General features: G+C 32.1%; 3 protein-coding genes across 7 annotated transcripts in view; 1 reads left to right on the top strand and 2 right to left on the bottom strand.

The window, feature by feature from the left end:
- LOC135123807 (mediator of RNA polymerase II transcription subunit 1-like) overlaps positions 1-5,973 on the top strand; it is a 30,377-nt gene extending 24,404 nt beyond the window's left edge. Inside the window, exons 3-5 of the mRNA XM_064048684.1 lie at positions 5,413-5,526; positions 5,568-5,752; positions 5,856-5,973. Coding sequence (XP_063904754.1) covers positions 5,413-5,526; positions 5,568-5,752; positions 5,856-5,973 — 417 coding nt within the window. The remainder of the gene's footprint in view (positions 1-5,412; positions 5,527-5,567; positions 5,753-5,855) is intronic.
- A 3,484-nt stretch (positions 5,974-9,457) lies between these two features.
- On the bottom strand, positions 9,458-17,594 carry LOC135123516 (BTB/POZ domain-containing protein 9-like). 5 transcript variants are annotated; one of them, XM_064048248.1, is made up of 11 exons: positions 17,332-17,594; positions 14,472-14,631; positions 14,354-14,413; positions 14,240-14,306; positions 13,928-14,184; positions 13,613-13,877; positions 13,366-13,558; positions 13,154-13,301; positions 11,988-12,112; positions 9,933-9,970; positions 9,458-9,881 (listed from the first exon to the last, which is right to left on the bottom strand). In XM_064048248.1, the coding sequence occupies exons 2-11, from the start codon at positions 14,613-14,615 to the stop codon at positions 9,475-9,477; spliced, it is 1,704 nt and encodes a 567-aa protein (XP_063904318.1). In that variant the 5' UTR covers positions 14,616-14,631; positions 17,332-17,594; the 3' UTR covers positions 9,458-9,474. The 5 variants fall into 5 exon arrangements, 4 of the variants coding, with proteins under 4 accessions (XP_063904318.1, XP_063904317.1, XP_063904319.1 ...); XM_064048247.1 differs by lacking the exon at positions 17,332-17,594 and having other exon boundaries at positions 14,472-17,321; XR_010279639.1 differs by lacking the exons at positions 9,458-9,881; positions 17,332-17,594 and adding an exon at positions 10,200-11,925 and having other exon boundaries at positions 14,472-17,321.
- A 97-nt stretch (positions 17,595-17,691) lies between these two features.
- On the bottom strand, positions 17,692-23,108 carry LOC135123522 (BTB/POZ domain-containing protein 9-like). The gene is made up of 12 exons (XM_064048269.1): positions 23,049-23,108; positions 22,328-22,487; positions 22,202-22,261; positions 22,088-22,154; positions 21,775-22,031; positions 21,467-21,722; positions 21,221-21,410; positions 21,010-21,157; positions 18,527-18,651; positions 18,090-18,127; positions 17,853-18,043; positions 17,692-17,800 (listed from the first exon to the last, which is right to left on the bottom strand). Exons 2-12 carry the CDS (start codon positions 22,469-22,471, stop codon positions 17,753-17,755), a joined length of 1,524 nt encoding a protein of 507 aa, XP_063904339.1. The 5' UTR covers positions 22,472-22,487; positions 23,049-23,108; the 3' UTR covers positions 17,692-17,752.
- Positions 23,109-23,481: the final 373 nt, after the last annotated feature.

Here is a 23,481-nt window from a genome sequence, read left to right as displayed (position 1 = left end):
ATTTTGTCAATTTGTTACTTCATGACTGAAAACAAAACCATGGATGGTGTTCTTGTGACTAGCATTCCGTATTCCGTTTACGCATCCAGCTCATGTTTCTCAAATTTTGGTGATTCTAAGACAGCGCGCTCTCTTCAATACGATAATCAGTAGTTGCGCACGTCCAAATAACAAATACGGTAAGTGTAACTAACACTAAATTATGTAGTACTCTATAATCAAAATAGCAATCATTTTTGGAATTATGTCAAAACAGTTTGGCGTTCAGTCTCGATACCTAACACAATGTCGTACCATGGCCGACTAGTATAAAGATTATGGCCTGTCCAAAGGAATGCCAAAGGTACAATACGTGCTGCCATCTATTAATAATTCAAAAACGACAAAAGAATTATTAACACTTTTTGAAAGACACAAAGGCATTCATACCAAAACAAACCACCATTACACGTTTTGAAGTCCCATAATATCAAGTCAAATTAAAATTTTGCTAAATTATTAAGTGTAATTATTAATAGATGGCAACACGTATCGTACCTCTTGGACAGGCCATAATCTTTATACTAGTCGGCCATGGTCGTACAATAATAGAACTTCTAGTAATACCCAAACCATCTATGACATGTTTGCGGATTATTTCCAGACTATATATATAGAACATCCTGCAGATGAAAAGATCAATAATGAATCTCAAATAAACTAATTATTTCAACTTCCCATTACTTTAACTAACATAAACATTACTTGCGACAAGATTTTTACAAAATTAGTTAATCTAAAATCAAACACAAATCCCGGACCTGATGGTATTCCGGCCTATTTCTTAAAATAGTGCAGCCCACAGCTGGCTTACCCTCTCCCTAAAATATTCCAGTCTCTGATTGAAAACAGTTATTCTCCATCCCAGTGGAAAATTTCATATATATTACCACTCTTTAAAAATGGAGAGAAATCTCTAATCGATAACTACCGTCCTATTTGTTCTATTTCTACTATTTGTAAGGTATTAGAATCTATAATATCTGACACCATTATGACTTCATACAAAACTGTCATAAGTGAGGCACAACATGGATTTTCCCGAAACGAAGCACAACTTCAAATTTGTTAGTTTATCAAAGTTACATAAATAAAACAGTTGAAGCAGGTTATCAAGTAGACACAATCTATACTGACTTAGGAAAAGCCTTCGATCGAATCAATATTGAATTACTGTTAAATAAACTTGTAAATTATGGCGTAGGGGGCAAGGTTTTTCAGTGGTTAAAATCTTATCTAAAAGAACGAACACAATATGTAAATGTCAACGACACATCATTCCAAAGAAATTAAAGTATCCTCTGGAGTACCCCAAGGAAGTCATCTAGGACCGATTTTGTTTCTTCTTTATATAAACGACTTAACCCAATATTTCACCCTCTGTAAATACCTCTTATTCGCGGATGATTTGAAATTGTTTTAAAAAATTCAAGATGAAAGTGATCATATTAAAATCCAGAGTGATTTGATAGCTCTACAGTCTTGGTGTGGAAAAAATCTGATGTATCTGTATAGTGGAAAATGTAAAGTTATTACCTTCAATTAAAAAAAGATCCTTATTTAAAAGATTACTATGTTGATAATAATAAGGTCCTAAGGACCAACAGTGTCTCCGATCTTTTAGTGAGCATATGGAAAACATAATTAAAAAATCAAATCAAATGTGGGGATTCATAAAAAGACAATGCAGAGATTTTAAAAATTACATAGCTATTATGAAAATTTATTGTTCTTTGGTCCCTCCTATCCTAGAATATAATTGCATAATCTGGAACTCCTATTACAACATTTATATAAATCGGCTTGAAAGAGTTTAAAAACACTTTGTAAACTTTTTATTACCTATTAAAAATGAAAATAGATCAAAACAAAATAATATATCAAGAACGCTTAAGGCTTATAAGACTTCAATCCTTAGAAGTACGTCGTCGTAATTTTGAAATAACGTTTGGTTTTACTTTGTTACACAACCTGATTGATTCCAATGAACTTATGACCAAATTCAATTTTAGAGTACCATCTCATTCGACTCGATATCAAGAGTTACTGGTTGTAGATTCACACAGAACCAATTATGGTTATAACACGCCAACTACTAGTATTATGAGACAAATAAATAGCTTGCCACATGATTTTGATATTTTCAATTGTACTCGAAAACAGCTTATGCGTTTGCTAGGAAAAATTTAAATTAAATATTTAGTTTTATAGTTAGTTAGATTTAGGTACTAATCACTAGAGAGCGGAAAATATGCAGCAAAATTTTAGGAAATATGAACATATAATATACATCAAATTTATGCAAATATGCAAAGCGTAATAACCGTACTAAATTTATTTACAAATTACAAAAACAGATTTCCCGAGCTTACGTTTTCTTACAAAAATACATAAATCACATTGCAAAGTGTTTAATTACATCTCAGTAACACATAAATCACATTTTTAAGGATAATATTCTTCTACTAAAAAATAAATATAAATAGAAGAAATTGAAAAATAGTAGTAATCGACTATTTAATTACTATTTTGGTAACAATTTCTTTTTTAATATTTTTCGAAATATTCTAACAAAAAGTTTTTCCGGTGATTCTAAAGTACCTATGTATGCTGCGTACTTCGTCCACAGATGTAAAAATCCTTACCGGTTTAGAGCAGGCGCGATAAAACAGAGTTACTTCTTGAAGAATAAGTTTAAGAAAAGGTTTAATCCATAAATTAATTTGAATTATCTTCGAGATATTGACACACCTGTACCCCTTTAAATGCTTTCAATGCAAACTAACGATGAAAAATAACAGGATAACGTCCCTTCGACCACCACAAAACATACCATTAATACACTAAGTAACCAACAAAAATATTGGGAATGAAAAGTATTTAGAAAAGTAATTAGAGCCCGAATTTACCCAGTCTAAAAATTAAAAGTTTTTTTAAAAAACTGATGTTAACATTATGTCGGAAAAAGTCTCTATTAAATAAAAAAGACATATCATCAGATACTCTTAACGATTTCTTAATAGGGATAGTTTGTTCAGGTTCTTCGTTTTTTGCCATTTTATGCTGTGCAAAAATATAGATCAATTTATTTTATCGGTGATTAGATTTGTTTGTCTACGAGATGGTATCTCTAGTATTGTGTAGATCGCTTTATTTTCGTAGAATTCTCTTCGATAAGGAAATTATTGAAGTAGGTGTCAAGGAGGAGAACAACACTTTTATTTATCTCTGAATAATATACTTTCGTCAACGATCACTTAAAATGTTTTAATAATCTGTAACTGATTTCGTCTTTAAGCAGTTGTTGAGCAATTCTTTTCTTTAAAATTTTAAAATAAGATAAAAATTCTCATTTGCGGCTGTTTGTCTAGCTGTATGTCAGTGATTTCTCAACAAGCAATAACAACCCAAAAATTTTAGATTCGATTTGCGGATATTATTTAAATATAAAAACTTTCACCAAAATTTGTTTATTCATCCCCACTAAAAACGGAATGACGTCATGTTAATATTTTACTGAACAAATATGTAGATTTAAAAAGGTCGCTGTAATACTTATGTTGCGATTACTTATTAATACAAACTTATTTTTAACGTTGTGTATTAGCTTTTTGTGACAAAATTCAAAATCTGACAACAATTGTACAATTTCTCTTAGAAATTCCATCGACTGTTTTTTTAAATGCTTTATCCATTCCAAAAATTAATTAATTACTGAAGCTATTTATTTTACTAGTTAGTAGTTAAGTAAAAAACAAGTTTTTAATTTTTCTGAAATTTTTTGAATATAGAACTGTTGTTTGACAGTACTACGTTGTACCCTTCTAAATTGATATATTTGTCCCTACTTAGAAGTTGACGAATGATGACCATAGAACTTTGACAAAATTGTATGTCTTTATTCGCTTCAAATCAGTGATGACGTATTCTAAAAAAAAGACAGGAAAAAAATGTTTATTAGAAGATATGCGTTTTGGTTTTCTTAATAAACTCTTCCATTATTTGAATGACAATTTTTTTCCCCAAAAGTATTTAACCACTCGTTCATTATATCTAAATCTGCTTTGTCATTTCAGACTTCGAAAACATGACCATCTTCGACATATGTGTCCTTTCCTGGACCCACATCTCCCTCTCCGTCTGTCTGTGTCGATTTTTATTATTATAAAATCAGAACAATGAAAAATCCAAAAATTGTAAAAATAAAGAAAATAAAAAACCGAAACAAAAAATTTGCAAATCGAAAATTTGAAGAAATAAAAATATTGAAAAAATCGAAATGAAAAAGTGTATTGAAAAAGTGAAATGTTTTAAAAATTATTGTTATTATTACACATTTAAAACAAAAACTAGAAAAATTGTCAATTTAAAATTAAAAAAACGAAAAATTAAAAAATCGGAAACTGAAAAATTGACCACCTATAAAAAAATTATAAAAATCAGAACTTTGAAAAACCAAAAAAAATGAAAAAACCAAGAAAATAAAAACAAAAAATAAAAAATTAAAAAAAAAATATATAAAAAACAAAAAATTATAAAATTAGAATTTTGAAAAATCGAAAAATTGTAAAAATAAATAAAAATGAAAAACCGAAACAAAAAATTGAAAATCGAAAAATTTAATAATCCAAAAATCGAGAAGTCGAATAAATGGAAATTTTTGAAATCCAATAACTGTAAAATGGAAAAGCTTTAAAATTAGAGAAAGTGAAACATTTTAAAAAATTGTTATTACATTATTACTCATTTAAAACGAAAACTAGAAAAATTGCAAATCTAAAACTGAAATAATGAAAAATTAAAAAATCTAAAACTGAAAAATTGCAGTTCGAAAAATTGAAAAATCCAAAAATTGATTAATTTCAGATCGAAAAAAGAAAAATTATATACTCAGAATATTGAAAAACCAAAAAATTGAAAAAAAAATTAAAAAATCGAAACGAAAAATTGCAAATCGAAAATTTGAAGACAGGAACTGAAAAATTAAAAATTAAACACTCCAGAAATTTTAAAATGAGAAACAAAAATTGCAAATCGCAAAAACTGAAAAAATTTAAATTTAAAAATAAAAAATTGTAGAATCGTAACGTTGCAAAGTGTAAAAATTGAACAATTCAAATTTGGAAAACTGAAACATTAAACTTAAAAACTCGAAAAACTGCAAATCGAAAACTGAAGAATAAAAAAAATGAGGAAATGAAAGATTAGTTCAAGTCAAAAAAGACTTCTGTTACTGACGCCACTGGTTTTTACTTTATAGATGTTATCAGAAAAGAAAAATCGAAAGAACCTTCCATCAATTTTTTTGACCGTGGTGGTTGTGTGTTTTGATAAAATCATCATTTGTCCTCATCGTAATGTCATTGTTGTTAGGTGAGTGGTGATTTCGGAAGTCTGGACGAATTAGATGACGTAGAGGAATTGCTGGCTGGCCCTAGACGAAAATCTCGAGACCAAAAATCGCCCACTAATCTCATGATGAATTTAGTGGTAAAAATAGCGACTCGAAAACGAAATCCGTTTCCAAGGACTCTTCCAGGGACAAGGAGAAGAAAATGTCGGGTGTATTTAACGTGAGTGCGTCAAAAAACAAGTCGTCCGTGAAAGTGAAACCGCTAGATTTGAACGCGGACAAGTTGAGCGGGGTCCAAGATGGGCTGCCTTCCCTTAGTTCGACGGATGTGTCGAAGTCGTCGAATTCGAACCAAGCCTGGTTAGGAACAAAAAGGGATCGCTTTCGGCGATCGTAGATAAGTTGAAATCATCAGCGTAACCATTGATATAACATATAGATAGACCCATGCTATTGTTTGGAGCGAACAGGCCAAAGGCCGGCGAACAAGAGATGGCGCACCAACATTCGACCCTCAAACGAAAAGCTTGGACACCAATCACGCGCATAGGCAACCCAAATCACAGCAACAATATATTTAATAAATCTACCACTCGATAGAGGGCGACGAAAAAAATGTGTAAAAATCTCATAGTAAGCATTTATATAATTTACAACGTTACCAGATGAGCCTAACACAACTTTGCCGTTATTTCTAGTCAAGTAGATTTTATTTCGTTTAAAAGTTTCTGATAAATAAATTGGATTATTATAATGAATAAAAATAAATAATACAAACACATTATTACTTGTTATTTTAAATATTTGTTAGTGCTAACATTATTATAAATACGGTCCGGTAACTCAAATTTTACAGTACGAGTGAGATGTTTCAGGACGAGGAGAAAAGTTCAAATCGAGTCACTTTTTCTGACATCGTTAATAACCGTTGTTTGGCAAATGTTTTAATTTGTTTATTCGTGCAGATCAGCATCAAAAATGTTTAAACACATAGTAACACTTTACAGGACTTGTCCTTTTTAGCTCAATTTTACCGGACTTGTCCGTTTTTTTTTTTATTTTACCGGACTCCTTCGAATCCAGTAAAACGTCAAATTTGATACAGTATGAAGTAAAATAAATGTAAATAACACATTGGAATTTTTTTCTACGTTTTCGTGTGCTCGCTTTTGTTACTAATATTACAAAGAAAAATGCTTTTAAATGCGTTTTCTCAAAACTTACTATATTTTTTTAGAAAATTTATTAGACTAGAGACAGGCAGATATCTACTAAAGACAAAATATATGCATTCATATGTATCTTAAAAAACGGGTAACATATGCTGCATAAAGTCAAAAATAAGACATTCTCTTTTACATTTTATGATGTAAGTACAATTAAGTATATCGAGAACTCGCTACTGAAAATTTATTGAAATATAATTTGTGTTAAAAAAAGATTTTTGAGGTTTTATGGTTTATTAACATAATTTACTTATGTAAATTAAATACTTTTAATACATAGTACAAGTTCTTGATATTCTTTATTTTTACTCCAAGTAATAATTGTGTTCCCTTTAGTTTTAACCAAGAAAATTTTTCGGTTATTATCTAACATACTTTTGTACATTAAGAAACTCCATTCCACGTCGCAGGACGTTACACGACAATATTTAAATAAATAAAGAAGTCGTTTTTATGTGTTTTAAAATTCACTCTGATTTCCGGACTTTAGACTTTTTGGTGTTTCACTTCGGCACAAAAACTACTCGTATCCCAAAGAAAACAAACAGTGGAATATAGTGTACGGTACCTATATTTCATAGTAAAAATGTCGATCCGGTTTAAAATTCTACCCACCTAATTACGTTAACAAACTAAAATTTTCATTGAAGAGACAGACTGTTCTAGGAAACTTCACTATATAAATCTCTTCATTTACGAGCTACTGAAAGACCGCCGGTCTCACTGATACTTCTTACCTGGCTCCTACGAATGAAACGAAAAATGCACAGATTGGAAATATAGTAAATGGGGTAGTATACCTACATATATATATGTATGCGTAATATGTCGTTAGACATTAAGTATTTTGCAAATAAAATTTATTTCATTGAAAACAGAAACATTAAAAAACATATCTGTTCAAGTTTGGAATCGACATGGCCAGTTGTTTAGAATATGCAACATTGCTGGTACATATAATGCTAACCCACCTCCTCTAGATGGACGATCTTGACGTATCATATTATAATTAGGAATAGAAATTATAGAGTCTAATATAAGTGGTTGAAGCCATGTCTCTGTTACGGCAAAAACAGAGAGGTGATTTTGAAGAACGAAGTTTCTAAAGATATCAAATTTGTTGACTAGGCGATCTTACATTCATATGAAAGAATATGAGCCTTTTACATTCTCTGTTAAGATTAAAATTATTATTATTAGTTTGTACACAATTTACGTAGTTAAAGTATTGAGATTGGTTTGGGGAAAATTTTGTTTCATATGCGGCAGGAAATATTTATTTACATACGTATTTGCTGGCCAGAAGTCAGGAGTCAGTAGAACAGTTTGATGTATGAGAGGAGCTCGTTTTGTGAACACACTAGACGTACCTACTTCTTTTGTTAAGATGTTCAGATTTTTCGACAATAAAATTGGCTTCACTATCAAGTTCATGTAGGACATCAAGAATATCTTGGACAGTTTGCTACATAAATCCAGCAGTGTTTTTCAACGGGGTGAAGTTTGGCTCTAGCCCCCGTAAGAGGATTCTGGTTGCAGGAAATAAATTTTTTCCTAGATTTTATCTGAGTATTTCTTTGCTGATTGGATGAGACACGCAGATTAGATGCGACACCATGTTGTGTTGTGTCATTTTTATTATAGGTCCTGACATTTTGAGAGATATTGGGAAAGTTTTTAGGTAATTGAGAAGAAAGTTTTGTAGTTTCAACTGGGTGTTCATTGATATCATCAAGATGTTTCCCTGTTGCATCAAGATGTTTATTAAGATCTTCATATTGTTCGAAAGGTTGCGAAAAAAGAGAACAGGCACCATTCTGACCATAATTATAACTTTCCACATCAGCGACATCTTGACGGTTTGAAGACTTTGGGCGCGCAGTATTACCAGCATCTGAGCTAACTGAAGATTCATCTCCACCATCAAGAATAATCCCAGTGGCACGTAGACTAGAGTAGCGATGGTTTTTGTTAGGATCTTCTCTGTCTGTATTAAAAGCATCAGCTGACCGGCTGAACCTCGCGATAAGGTTTTTCTCTTCATAGGTTTTTGCAGCGAGCGATAATCTTCGATTGTCACCTGTAGTAGTTTTTTGCTTACGGGACATTGGCGAAGTAGAGCGTACTTTATGCAACTCGTTTTTTAAGAATGTGATATCTGGCTGCAGAAGACTAATTAGAGTAGTTTGTGTTTCTATTAGGGACTTACAGTTGTTGATTTCATTAGATAATTTGGAGATATTAAGTAGATGAAGAATCACATCCACAGGAAAAAGTCTTAAAGAAGTTGTTTAAACAAACATTTACAGCACTTATTATTTCACTGTCACCAGTCACACCCTTTTTAGGTTTTGAAGGCATATTGAACAATTTGTTTATACACAATTCAGAGAAACCGGCGGTACAATGTGCACACCGTGGTAGTCAGAACAGAAAGAAAAATAATTATATTTCGATTATTCAGTTTTGGCTTCGATAAGGTGGCAAGTGTAGACTCCGACATTCACTATGAGTCCTTTAGTGCTAAATTTTTTTTGAGAATGTATAGTTTATGAAAAAAATGTTGGGATGGTAACAAATTTACTACAGAACTTTACATATTTTGTTCGTATTGCAATTAGAAACATTCAAAATCTTCTAAAATCTGTTTGACGTGGTCCTTTGTCTATTGAATAGACAGTAATTAGAACTGTTAACAAAAGGGTGCAACTTACCTTATTAGGAGAGAGTTGGCCAGTAATTCTAATAAAATTGACTAATCTTTCATTAAAACGGAGAAGGACGTTTTCGTTTATTGGAAGTTCAACTTGTAATTGTTGTCGTCGAATTACTAACGGAAACGGTTTTAGTACAGGTTTATTTACAATACCAACTACAAAAATGATAACACGGCCCAAGGTTGTATGTGTATGTCCACGTGGAGGTCTTGAAGAGGAGAGGACGTCTGCACACGGTGAGTGGTCGGAGAAGAAGAGGACGTCTGCACCCGGTGAGTGGTCGGAGAAGAAGAGGACGTCTGCACCCGGTGAGTGGTCGGAGAAGAAGAGAGTCTGTTTTACGTTTCCACCGTGGCGTTTCCTCTTTGGGCTTGCGCGTTGTAACTGCCAATCCGGTGGCTGCATTATGTATGTATAACTGGTTGCATACTTCCAGGCGGCCACAAACTCTTTCCCAGCGCGACCAGTCGTCGGAAGTTTCTATACTAGATATAAATTTGTAAAATTGCAACTTAACCTTTACCCGTGAAATCATGTATGGCTGATCTAAAACGAAAATGTTATTTTATATATATATATAAATAATAGCAAATTTACCTAAACACAGACACATAGTGAATGCATCACGCGTCCCCCTATGTTGATAAATAAAAAAAGTTTGAAAACCGTTTCTGTCTACAACATCCGGATAAATTTAACCTATCCCACTCAAATGAGTGATTGTTGTAAAATTATTTCAGATACAAATCACAAATATATTTTTCATTTATTTAAATTGTTGCAGATAAAATTCTATACATATGTATGTTCTACGTGTGTTAACGCATTATTATCGTACTCGTGTGACCACAGAATTTTGCTTACCTATATTTCCTTGTGAGCAAACTTCACACATGTAGATAGTAGTGCTTCCACGTATAACGTAAACAATCATTAGGTACTTTTAACATGTAACTACTATTTTTGTTTGTTCTAATGGTATGTTTACATATATTTTATTTCTAAAAATTGTGACATGTATCTCAAAGTGATAAAAGAAACGATCAAACTTTATACATTAGTCCATATACAGTGAAATCTCTCTTCGGTGGACAGCTTCGGAACTGAGGAAAACCCGTCCTCTCATTTGTGATGTCCGTTAATGAGAAAAAAATGAAATGTATAAGTATTTCGTTTTTACAAGCGTAATAACTAAGCCTATATTAAAAAGAAAATGAACTTTTTGGAATACTAAAAATGAACAGAAAACAGTTCAGTGTAAAATTAACTAATCATTAAAATAATCCAGTTATGTAGTTTGACGGTTGCTGGATTTAAATAAAATATTTGTAAAGTGTATTTCCACGAAAATAACTATTGTATAGTAAGTGTAGAAAAAACGATTTTTGAACATTGATACATTATGTGATGAGTGGTTTACAAAAATAGAAAAGAAATCACTGCATCAGATAACTTAATGCATATGCTAGTATTTTTTACCAAATATCAGACTTTTAGGAGCTGTAATTCGAGCCAAATGAAAAGTTTAAGAAATGGAAATTCCATGCTTCAGTTGGTTAGCTTGAAAAATTTGTAAACGCCTTAACATTTGTTTTAAGGCTATTTCTGGTGAACCAGCAAGTGTGGACCAAGATGTAGAAACTTTCATAACCAAGAATCCTCGATTTTTGAAAATCTAGTTGCCAAAAAATATCTATAACGCAAATGAAACGGGTCTCTTTTTTATAAACTCTTACAGTGAAGTAGAAAAATTGTGTTGGTGGAAAAATGTTCTAAAGAAAAGTAACAATAACATTGTGTCAGCATGATCAGGAAGAATGAGAATAATTATGTTACGTGTTAACAGCAGTAATTTAGAAGAGTTCTTTAAGATACATAACAATTTATTAATAGTAAATCTGACGAGTCAAATGAGGAACAGCTAGCAAATTATCAACAGTCTATTGATGTGGTAAAGGATTTACAACAATCTGTCAACTATCAGAAAGTTACTAAAGCGTTGAAAAAGTAATTACTGAACAATCAATCAGACAGAAGTAGCTTCCTTTGGTTGGTTTAGAAATTTTTTACGTATCATTTTTAAGTGTAGAAAAAGTATAATGTGCAATACGTTTGAAATTGGCGTTTTTCATACTCCTTTGACTGCTAAACGTTACACTCATGTGAAAAGGGTATTTTCAAAACTTGTTGCACAATATAGTGTTACGCCAGTATTAAAAAAAGAGTGTCACATATTTAATAATACCGCCTGTTTTAGTTTCCCCCATTTTAATACCTTTGGACACGTCTTTAAGAGTTAATATGCACCCTTTTAAAGGCGTTTTTCTCAATATTAAGTAAAAGGTAGCATAAATAGCTAATGTACATTGTTTAAACACTTGTCTGTATATTTGTGCTTCAAAGAAATGTTCCAATCGAAATCGATGTAAAAACCAGAGGGCGTTCAGAACTACTGTTCAAAGGTATCCGTGTCCACCCAGCGAAGGGTCCGTTTATGAGAGGTTCATATAAATATATTTTTTTATATTGTCAGTACCCGGACTATGAAAAAATGTTCGCCTTAAAAGAGTTGTCTGCTTATGGGGGGTGTCTGCAAGGAGAGATTTCACTGTAGTTTCATAAAAAAAAAAATGGAAAATGTAAAATTCTTACCCTAAAAAATTTATACAGGTTTCAGAAGTTATGACGTTTGAAAAAGGGAAGACAATTTGGTTATGTATTTTAGGAACCTTACTGCTCATGTAAACTTGAAATCTACTAATTCTGGTTCTATCGTTCTACAAAGAAATTCATAGAATTATATTTTCAATTTGGTGAGTAGACAATTAGTCAAGATTTGAAACTTGACAATGTGTAACTAATAGTAAATACGGAAGTAATAGATTTTTAACTTCTTATCTCACTTTTGAACGAATGGCTATTTTTAGACGAAATTTTGAATCTGATTTACGCGCCTTCACATTTCAGTTGGCAACAGCGCTTCGGACGTTATTTTTATTTGTTTCAGTATCTATGGTTACTCGTTAATAAAAAAAAGACAAATGCTTAGGAATAAAACAAACGCGTTTTCTTTAAATGAATAGTTCGACATGCATACCATATGCTTTCTCTACTTGACAAGATTAGAAATCGCTACTAAATTTTAGCATCTAGTAGGAATCACATATTTTTATCTTTCGATTATTGGAAGTTGAAATTTGTGGCACCGACCGCTCTGAATCTAAACACCGTTTACGACTATGCACTCGACTCAACCACGCCCCTAGGTTCGAAAGTATCGCTAAGCAGTGGCGGAGCAATTTGGTTTACATCCATCAAGGAGATGATTATGAAAACTAAGTGTCTTTCCAAGACTGTTTACTTTCATTCAAGATTTACAAAGCTTGCAGCTCACCATGTTGAGTTTATTAAAAAAAAGACACATTAAGTATAAAGAAAAATAAATGGTATGTACGGTGACACGATCGGTATTTGTAGGTCTGCTCGCACGTGCGCATAGCCCATAAACCTATCGTAAACGATGTTTGCGGTGTGATTTTCTCTCAAAACCGTACCATTGGAAGCATACGACATGGTCCCCTTGTTCTTATTCCAATCTCCTCGACGTACAGTTATTTTATCTTGCTTAGGGCTAGCTTACAGAATAGTTTAATTCAGATTAAGTTAATTATGTTTTTAATGAGGCGTTTAGTGAGGTCTAATTGGCGTAGAGTCTGTCACGTGGTACTTTAATGCCGCATTAAAAATTTATCCGGAATCAAATATTTAACTGACCTTCTGTAAATCGGCTCTTAGTTTAGTAAAATTATAATATATACCTTTAAGACTATCCTAATGTACCTAGCCTGTTGTTCTTCAAAATATAAGTTTTGAATGCACTCGCAATAATATTTGCTGTAATCTACAACATTATGCCACTTTTGAAGGTCTGTTGAAACTTCTATGTAGTAATAGGGCCACGAACGTCTACAGATATTTACGTATCATCTCAACAAAATCATTAAAGGAACTCAGAAATAACGGTACTTACTTAATAATTACATACATTGTTATGTAATTGAAGCATTTTACGGCACCAAGATCTACAGTAATACCGTTTTTATCGTCCACATTGTGATAAGCACCTTCTTCAAACTTTTCTGTTTCTTCAAACAACATTGCGGTATTTAATCCAAAAATAACTTTCACATTATTTTCTGCTGTAGCAAGATTTTTACCTTTCCCTAAAAATGTATACAAAATTTCTGACTTGTCTCTTAATCAGTCTTCGTACTTACACCATCCAGCAAAGCGTCGTTGTGTTTCTTTCGGACCGTTAACTTCAATCATTGCAAGAGCATTCAACAGTTTTGTTTCATCTACTATTTTAGTCGTCCAAACAACAGTTAAAATTTCATTTCGCGTTAACGTAGAAAATCGAATGCATTCAATAACCAAGTTGTCCAAGTCTTCATGAAACTTGCACCAGTTTGCCGCTATCTTAAAGACATTAATTTCTTCAACAGGAAACGCATCTCTTTTCAACAAGTTAATCATAGATTTCTGAAATGCATCATTACGTTTAAGTATACCTAGCTTTTTGGAGATGTTACTTGTGTGAGAATATTGAAAAAATCATATTCTAACTTTTGCGAAACATGTTTATCAATAAAAGTATGACATATTTCTCTTAACTCGTCCATGTCATGTGCGTTGGCTTTGTTTAGAAGGGAACAAACATTTGACAAATTCACAATGGAATTCATTTTTTCGTTTATACTCTTTTCCAGTGTTTTTAATGAATATTCGTGCGCTAATTTCAGTATATCGGATATATTATTTTCGTCTTCCGATGCGATGACAATGGATCCTGCAACAAATTTTATACATGATATAAATATTTAATGACAATTTTGGCTGACTACCTGTATAAATGTAATACAGTATTGTTTCAAAAGCTTTGGAAGGCACATTCTGTAAAGCAATTTCAGCCTAAAAAAAATTTATTAATGTTAACATTTCCATGAACACTCTCTTACTTGTTTTGGGTCTATCATTAAAAGAGACTCAAAATATTTGCACCTAGCAGCGAGTACAATCTGAAAGTTAAAATTTATTCAGAAGTTAATCTTTTTGTAAACCACTGCATAAAGCTACTTTGTGCGCATGAATTATTTTGTCGGATAGGATTAGTTGAATGTCGGAAAACGTTTCCCTCAAGTAGTAAGGTGACATATCTTCATACATCTTCAAAGAATCAGTAATAATTATTTTTTGTTGGGGTTCTGCTTCGTTTGCCATTGTGGTTCGTAGAAATCTAAAAATATTAAGACAAGGAAATATTTTAGCGGTGGCTGAAACAAAGTTTCTGGTGCGATTGCAACGTGATTACTGATTTCATTTAAATGTTGCCGTTACCCCTTTGGAACGACTTACACGTATCTATAGGTTTGTTAACTTACTGATAAACTGATAAAGAAATGTTTGAATTGACTAGAACACGTGATATTTTTCAACTGTTTTAAAATTAGACCTAGTTGGGTACACCCTATATTTTTAATCCATACTCACTCTTTTAATTATTTAATTTTTATTATTGTAAAGTGCGATATGATGTCTTAAAAGTTTGGCGGGGATGGACAAAGAAATTTTTGTATTTTTGAAGTATTGTTTAGTTCTGTGCCAAAGGGGAAAGAACTAAGAAATTGTCAAATTTTTAAAGAAACTCTAAAATTTAAAAACTTTACGTTGAAAATATATATTTATAAGAATTTGGTCAGTAATTAGGAAGGACTCATATGTTTCTAAGAAACAACATAAGTTGGAATAATTACTCTCCAAAAATGTCGTTTTAAGAACTTGAAACAATTGTTTAAAAATTTCCTACTGGCATTAATGCATTATTTACTCCTAGCTGACCCCGTGAACTTCGTTTCACCTACAATTTAATTTTGAATCTGCAAAACCGAATGCTTTGAAATCTTATAGATGTTTTCAACATATGAATTTTTATTCAAAATAATTTACTTATCCCCTCCAAAAAATTGATGACGTCAGCCCAAAATTTTGCCAAATGAATCCTATCTAAAATGTCCAAAATAGGATGAGACTATACTTGTGATTTATCATTCCATTCATATTTTTTAGTTTTGATTATAAGGGGTGTCTCAAAAAAATTAATCACTGAGTCTATATATTTTATTGATTGAATCAAGAATTGCAAAACTGAATTTTGAATTATTGCAGACGTTTTGAAGTTACTGTTTGACATGGTAGGTTTTTAATCAAAATATATCTGTTTATCAAGCCCAAAAACTTGATGACGTCATTTCAAGATTTTACCGAATAAATCCTATCTAAAATGTGCAAAATATCGTCAGTATATTTTCGTAATTTATCATTGCATTCATATTTTTTAGATTTGCTTTTACAGTGACTCAAAAAAATGTATGGATCAGTCAATTTATTTTAGTGAATAACACAAGAGTTGCAGAAATGAATACTTTGAGATCTTGTAGATGTTTTAAAGTTATTGTAAGAATGGTAAATTGTTAAGAATATTTATTTATTTCCCCTAAAAAATTGATGGAACGGCTCACTCGATTTTCGCAGATAATTTTGGGAATACAATACAGTTATTTTTAGTACTGTACTGTGCCAAACCAAGGTGGTATACGTGTTGATCGTAAATGTTGATTAGGCCATCACAAAATTGTGTGAAGAAAAGACTCAACTCGAAAATGCTGAATATGTTTCATTATACTTTTGGTTCGAAGGAAGTTCTGTCGAAACAACGTTCGAACAATTTTTTGACAATGGTTGATACAAATAAAACTCAGTAGATGCTCATACTCGAAATACGAAGTATCTACTAGAATATCAAATCAAAATATTTCTAGTTTTTCTAGATGTGCTAATACTTCAGTAGGTAACAGTTGATGCTCAAGTATCATCTCGATACAACAAAAACGGAAAACAGTGACAGTGTTCAACCATCAAAGCAAAAATCGAGTCACCAAAATATAAGTTAGTATGGCGTAGACAACTTGAGATGGGAATCTCTATGGCCAGTGTTAGAAAAAAAGCACTGCACAATTTATGCATAAATAAAAGTTAATTACCTGAAAAATTTTCGATAGTCTCGCTCCTAATGTGTTCTTTAAACTGAATATACCTTTTGACGACGTTCACTCTTACAACTATCCTACTCGTTTTCTAAGCTGCTTGACAGACAGCTCAGTCATTTGCCACGCGGATGCTCATTTTTAGATACATTATTATTTTAGAACAAATTTCATTCCCATAAATTAGGTTATACTGAATCGACCTTATGCTGTCCCGGACTTTTCTTTAGAACTTTTAGAGGGGAACAATTTCGTCATACATTATTTTTACGTAACTTTAACCATTTAAGCAGCGTAAGCAACGGAAGCTGTCAAAGGAGGAATAATTTTCCCATTTTTCAGAATTTTTCATTGCTACTTCGCTCCTATTGATCGTAGCGTGATGTTATATGGCCTATATGTAGATACGATAAATGGACTATCCAACACAAAAAGATTTTTTGAATTAAAACTAGTAGTTTCTGAGATTAGCACGTTCAACTAAACAAACACTTCAGCTTTATAATATAAGTATAGAAGTATAGATCAAAATTACGAAACTTTTTTAATAGCACTGTACAATAATCACAATCACATGAAATATTTATGATAAAGTTTATTTTGTGTTGTGCATATCATAGTACAAAATAAACTGCTCGAGAAAATGTTAATGTATGTGATTATTTTCAACCCGTTCCGTTGCATATTTTAATATTTCCTTTAGTGGTTCAATATAACATATGAAATATACAAAATAGATTATTTATAATAAACTGATTTTTATTACTTTCAACCAACGTGCTTGTCTGAGTTAAAGGGAAGAATTTTCATCAGGATGTTTGAAGCCACTTCTGTCATTTTTACAGACCAGTCTAACCTACTTCCCGGTTACTTATTCCTAATCTATAACCCACCTGCTTTTTCTTCAATGGATTTTTGAAAATTTGTTTTGGACTTTGCATTTTCAACTTGACAGTAATCTCACAAGACGAAAAGTCTATAAAGAACAAATCTTCAAGTAGCTGTTTTGATCGTCGTTTTGTTGCACTCTCGGTACTACCGACCGATGAATTTTTTAAGATTTGTCTTTGATAAAATTTTCGTCTTGTCAGATTGCAGTCGATTTGAAAAATTGAGTTTAAAATTCAACAATTAAATGTAAAATCTTCAAAAATCTATGGCTGTCTTTGATCATATGTTTTATTCCTTTCTCGATACAAGAGATGTGTGGGACCAGTCGAGGACGATGCTTGGTGAAGTTTATGAAAAAACCATTATAGGATGTTAAAAAAATATACTGAAGGTGTTTACAGATTTGACTGGTATTGACTGCAATTAGAAACATTCAAAATCGTCCAAAAACTGTTGGATGTGGACGTTCGTCTATTGAGTATACATCAGTCATTAAAACTGTTAACAAAATGATGTAACTTGCCTTATTAGGAGAAAGCTGACCAATAACTCTTATAAAAGTGACTATTCTTTCGTTAAAACAGAGAAGTATGTTTTCGTCTACTGGAAATTCAACCTCTTCCCACTGCATGTTGTCTGTGGAAGTTGCTATACTAGATATGGATTTGTAAAATCGTAAGCTAGTCTTTATCCGTGAAATCATGTATGGTTGATCTGAAACGAAAATGTTATTTCTTTTTATAAATTATAGCAAACTTACTTAAATAGAGATACGTAGTGAATGAACCAGACGTCTGCCTATGTTGATAAATAAAAAAAAGTTTGAAAAGAGTTCCTGTCTACAACACTGGGATAATTTTAATTTATTCTACTCAAATGAATGAGATAGATGTAGAATTATTTCAAGCACAAATAAAGATATTTTTCATTTAACTGATTTTAAATAAGTAAATATTAAAGTTGCAGTTAAAATTTAAACAACCACCACGTACATTTAACATGCAACTATTTTTGTTTGTTTTATAGTGGTATGTTTACATATGTATATTTCATTCCTAAAAATGATTTTCGACCAATTTCTATATTCTCATCACGCGAACTATGAAAAAGCGATGATTTCACTGTAGTTTCACCAAAAATTTAAATAAAAATTCGAAAATGTAAACATACCATTAGTTAAAACCTAAAACATCTTACCCTGACGACAAAATAAAATGTTCAGAAGTTATGATGTTTGAAGAAGGGTAAACAATTGTGTTATGTATTTTAGGGACATCACTGCTCATGTAAACTTGAAATTTACAAATTCTGCCTTTAGAGTCCTACAAAGAAATTTATAGCATTATATTTGTAAGAGGGGTCGCTCCGTTCGGAACGCGGTTTCCATCACTGTTTTCAGCTTACAAAACTCTAGAAAATGCAGGAGAAACATTGTCGACATTTTCTCCTGTAGTTTATAATTAAGCTGAAAACAGTGGTGAAAACCGCATCCCGAAATTGCCATAAATAATCGAGATATTGGTTTTTTAATACACGGGATAAAAAATTTCACCAAAATGAAAAAAGATGATAAATTATTTTTATTAATGTATGAGACATTCCATTCTGAACATGTATTGATAACTCTGTAAAATCTGAAGCCAGTGAAGATTTGAAGCGTAGCAAGGTGCAATAGTCAATTTCTAACATTTCTGCCTATAATATGTTCTAGAAAACTTAGCTATTTTTCGACAAAATTCTGGATTAACTTACGCGTTTTCAGATTTTAGTTGGCAGCAGCGCTGCGGACATTTTAGTTAGTTTTCATTCGCCAACACGTTGTGTAAATTTGTTTTAGTGTGTAGAGTTTGTTGGGATTTTAATCGTTAACTGGTGCTAACACAATTTAACAGACATTAGATTTATTTAGATAAATCACTTGCTAGGAGATTTCATGAAATTTACTTGTGTGGCAGAGTTGGCTTCGCAATTTTTACCTCATACAATTTTTCTCTCTCACGATCTTAGCCTCAGTAATTTTCTTTGCTGTATAATTAAAATTGAACGTAAAATTTTCAAGCTCAGTTTCTAAACCTCAGGTAATTTTTTGTCTGCACAAATTTTATTTCACACCAGAGCTTTTTTTTGTTTTTATAAATCTTTGCTACTTTTTTGTTTTTTAAATATTTTGTTGATTGATAAAATTGTCTGCTGTCCAATTCTAATCTCAAATAAGAATTATTATTTGTTGTTTAAATTTTCACGAGAGTGTATGGCGAATTAAGTGTTGTTTATTGGTATTTTTGAAACTTTAACACTTGTTCAAATGTCGTTAATATCAGAGTCATAGAAATTGAACATTTAAATGGAGGGCGCGGTTCCTAGTCGAGCTGGCGGAATTTGTCGCGCTATCTGCACAAAGGATGAAGCCTTTGTATAAAAGTCAGGGGCGGTCGAGATGACGTGACACTGAGTTTGCGACCGTAACGGCCTGCTCGTACGGCATGTCTGTAATAGAAAAGTGCTTCGCAGCAGTGCTTGCGATAGATAGAATAACCGTTGTGGGTACAAGAACAGCCACGACCAGGAGCCCCAAACTCCGCTCGTGCTACAACGCCCCCTATGGGTATTTTTGTTGTGCTTTAGAATGAAATTGATATAGTTTGATCGCCACACTCTTGTAGCGCTCTGGTGCCCCTGCCGCTGCATAGTTTTTTTTTTAAATTTTGTTCTCTTTAATTTGATTTCATTCAAAGATTTTTTTTGGAGCTGAGCACCAAGGGGTGTCCTCAACCGGCAGCTTTTGTTTCTTTTTTTTGTCAGTGGAGGAATAAATAATTTCGTGTCCTCCAAATGGGGCCCACCATTGGCATCTTAACGCATCCCGCCATTTTTCAAAACACAACGTAGGGTTCTATTTTGTCAGACTATCACAGCCAAGGCCAAATTTTGAATTTTTGAATTTTTAGCGGGCCTTTCGAAATTTTTCAAGTGTCATGTAAGACCGGATGTTTGAGTTACTACAATGTGAGGTAAGTATGAAAATCGTATCTTATCTAAAACAAATAATAATGAAGGAGGACAAAATTTATTGTTTTTTGGTCGCTTTTGAGTACTAAAACTCTAGTTTTTTGCCGAAAAAGGTGTTTTTCTGTGATCTGTCATTAACATGTGTCATTAATGCATGATTTCTGTGTCAAAAACATTCAGTTAATATGACTGTTAATACATGATAGAGGCAACTATATGTACACCTGGTGCAATTAAATCATTAGGTGTATATTTGGTTGCAGAGTCTAATTTTTTCAAACAGAAATTTGCAATTGACTTTTTGCAATTTCATGTATGAAACCATCACCGGAAAAGCATTTTAACCAACTGGTTTGTTAATGGACATTAATATCTCGATTATTAGTCGTCCCCATAACAAACTCGTTTAAATAGATATCAATGATTAAATTAAAATTACGTTCTGAAAAATGACAAGTCAAAACCTCCTATGAAATACTTAAACTTTTTAACTAAAATAATTTTTACTTTTAAAGCACAACAATTTACTGCAAACGGTGGCAATGACAATTAATGCGGCTATTTCCACCACAAAAATCACCTTTGAAAGTTAATTAACATGGAACGCTGTCTTGCTATTTGAAGTAAATTTACATTCAATTTTTTTTTTTGGTTAAATTATTAATATTTACCTTTAAGACTATCCGGATGTATCTCGCTTCTTGTTGTTCAAAATATAAATTTTGATTATACTTACACCAATACATACTGTAATCTAAAACGTTATGCCACTTTTGCAGATCTACAGACACTTTAATGCAGTAACCGACCCAGCTGTTTCTGCAGATATTTATACAACGATTTAACAATTCGTTAAATAAATTTAGAAATAACGGTACTGACCCTGTTATATTCATTGTAATGTAATTGAAGCATTTTACTTGACCAAGATCCACAGTAATACCGTTTTTATCATCCTCATTGTGATAAGTACCGTCTCCCTCGGTTTTAGTTTCTTCGAACAACATTGTGGGGTTTAATCCAGAAATTACTTTAACATTATTTCCTGCTGCAGCATAATTTTTACCTTTCACTAAAAAAAAATATGTATATACAATTACACTGTACATATATATTTACATTGCTTACCAAAACGTCGTTGTGTTTCTTTTGTACCATGAAGTTCAATCGTTGCAAGAGCATTCAGCAGTTTTGTTTCATCCACTATTTTCGACGGCCAAACAATAGTTAAAATTTCGTTGCGTGTTAACGAAGGAAAGCGAACGCATTCAATGACCATGTTGTCTACGTCTTCGTTATGCTTGCACCAGTTGACTGCGATGTTAAAGATATCGATTTCCTCCACAGGAAACGCGTCTCTTGTCAACATGTTAACCATAGATTTCTGAAAAAGAGCATTTATGTTTATGTATAGCTACTTATTGTGGAGATGTTACTTGTGTGAGAACATCGAAAAAATCATATTGTAACTTTTGCAAAACGTGTTCATCAATAAAAGCATGACATATTTCTCTTAACTCGTCCATGTCATATGCGTTGGCTTTGTTTAAAAAGAAACAGACATTTGATAAATTTACAATGGAATTCATTTTTTCGTTTATACTTTTTTCCAGTGTTTCTAACGAATATTCGTGTGCTAGCTGCAATATATCGAATATATAATTTGCATCTTCCGATTCGATGACAACGGATCCTGCAACAGATTTTACACGATAATATAAATATTTAGTTACAATTTTGGCTGACTACCAGTATAAATGTAATACAGTATAGTTTCAAAAGCTTTTGAAGGCACATTCTGTAAAGCAATCTCAGCCTGAAAACAATTTATTAATGCTAATATTTCCATAAACCCTTTCTTACTTGTTTTAGGTCTTGCAGTAAAACTGACTCAAAATATTTGCACCTAGCAGCGAGAACAATCTGAAAGTTAAAATTTTATTCAAAAGTTATAAATTTAATCTTGTTGCAACTGAGTGAAAAACCTACTTTGTGTGCGTGAATTGTTTTATCAGACAGGATTATCTGAACGTCGGAAAACGTGTCCTTCAAGTAATAAGGTGACATATCTTCGTAAATTTTCGAAAAATCAGTAATAATTATTTTTTGTTGCGGTTCTTCCTCGTTGGCCATTTTGGTTGGTAGAAATCTAAAAATACTAGATAAGGAAACATTTTAACGGTGGCTGGAATCAAGTATTAATTTTACTGACTGTGATTACTGATAATTTAATTATGATTAAATAACTACTTTAAAATTAGACTCAGTTGGGTCCACCCCCTATCTTAAATTCATTCCCAATATTTTATTTCATTTTTTAATTTATTGCAAAGTGCGAGAATGAACTTTTTTTTATTTGATCAACAGACACGAAAATGGCCATTGTAATAAATATAGGGACAAAACAGTTTTTCTTATTATTTATGTTTATTTATAGCGTGTCATGTTTCAGACATCCAACATCCATCATCAGCAACTAAACATGTAAAAGGCGAAAAATTAATTATTGTTTTGAGGTTATGTCTTACTTGTCAAAATTTTAAAATAGAGAAATGACTATTGCACCTATTTCACATAAGGATACATTACATAAAACACACGCCCTATTTCTGATAATAGATAAGATAAAATATATCAAATTTAATATTGATTTTCTCTTTTACACATGCATTTCCTGGACAGGAACAGCCAAAGCGCTTGCGTGACTTACTTATTGTTGTTTGACGTTGGGGATATCTTAACATTCTTAACCTTCTGGCTTTTGGGCGGTGTTATTTAAATATAAGTCGTGGATAACCGTGAGACCCTTAACATTTGTTTATATGTTCACTGGTGATATCCATTAATTTTTTTAACCGACATTTGATTTCTATATGCCCTGTGCCCTTGTTCATCAGCTATGCAGTCAATTTTGAATGTTTTATTATGGATTTTTTAATTGTCGGAGAATAAATGGACCGACGAAAAACAAACGGAGTAAAACACAAGTGTTCACAGGACGAATGACTCGAACAAAATTATTCATGGGCCCAACTTCAGATCATTGTATTATTTCCATCTGAGTTTCTAATCAGAAGCCCGTCCGAGAATTAAAGAAATCAATCTTATCTCACAGTGTTAATCTCAGTAAATTTTCTTTGTTG

Source organism: Zophobas morio, unplaced genomic scaffold, assembly GCF_036711695.1.
Source record: "Zophobas morio isolate AGI-343-1 ecotype UQ-CSIRO unplaced genomic scaffold, CSIRO_AGI_Zmor_V1 ptg000006l, whole genome shotgun sequence".
NCBI classification, from domain to species: Eukaryota; Metazoa; Arthropoda; class Insecta; order Coleoptera; family Tenebrionidae; genus Zophobas; species Zophobas morio.
Note: the sequence above shows the minus strand (reverse complement) of the source record. Positions and strands in the feature narration are given on the sequence as shown.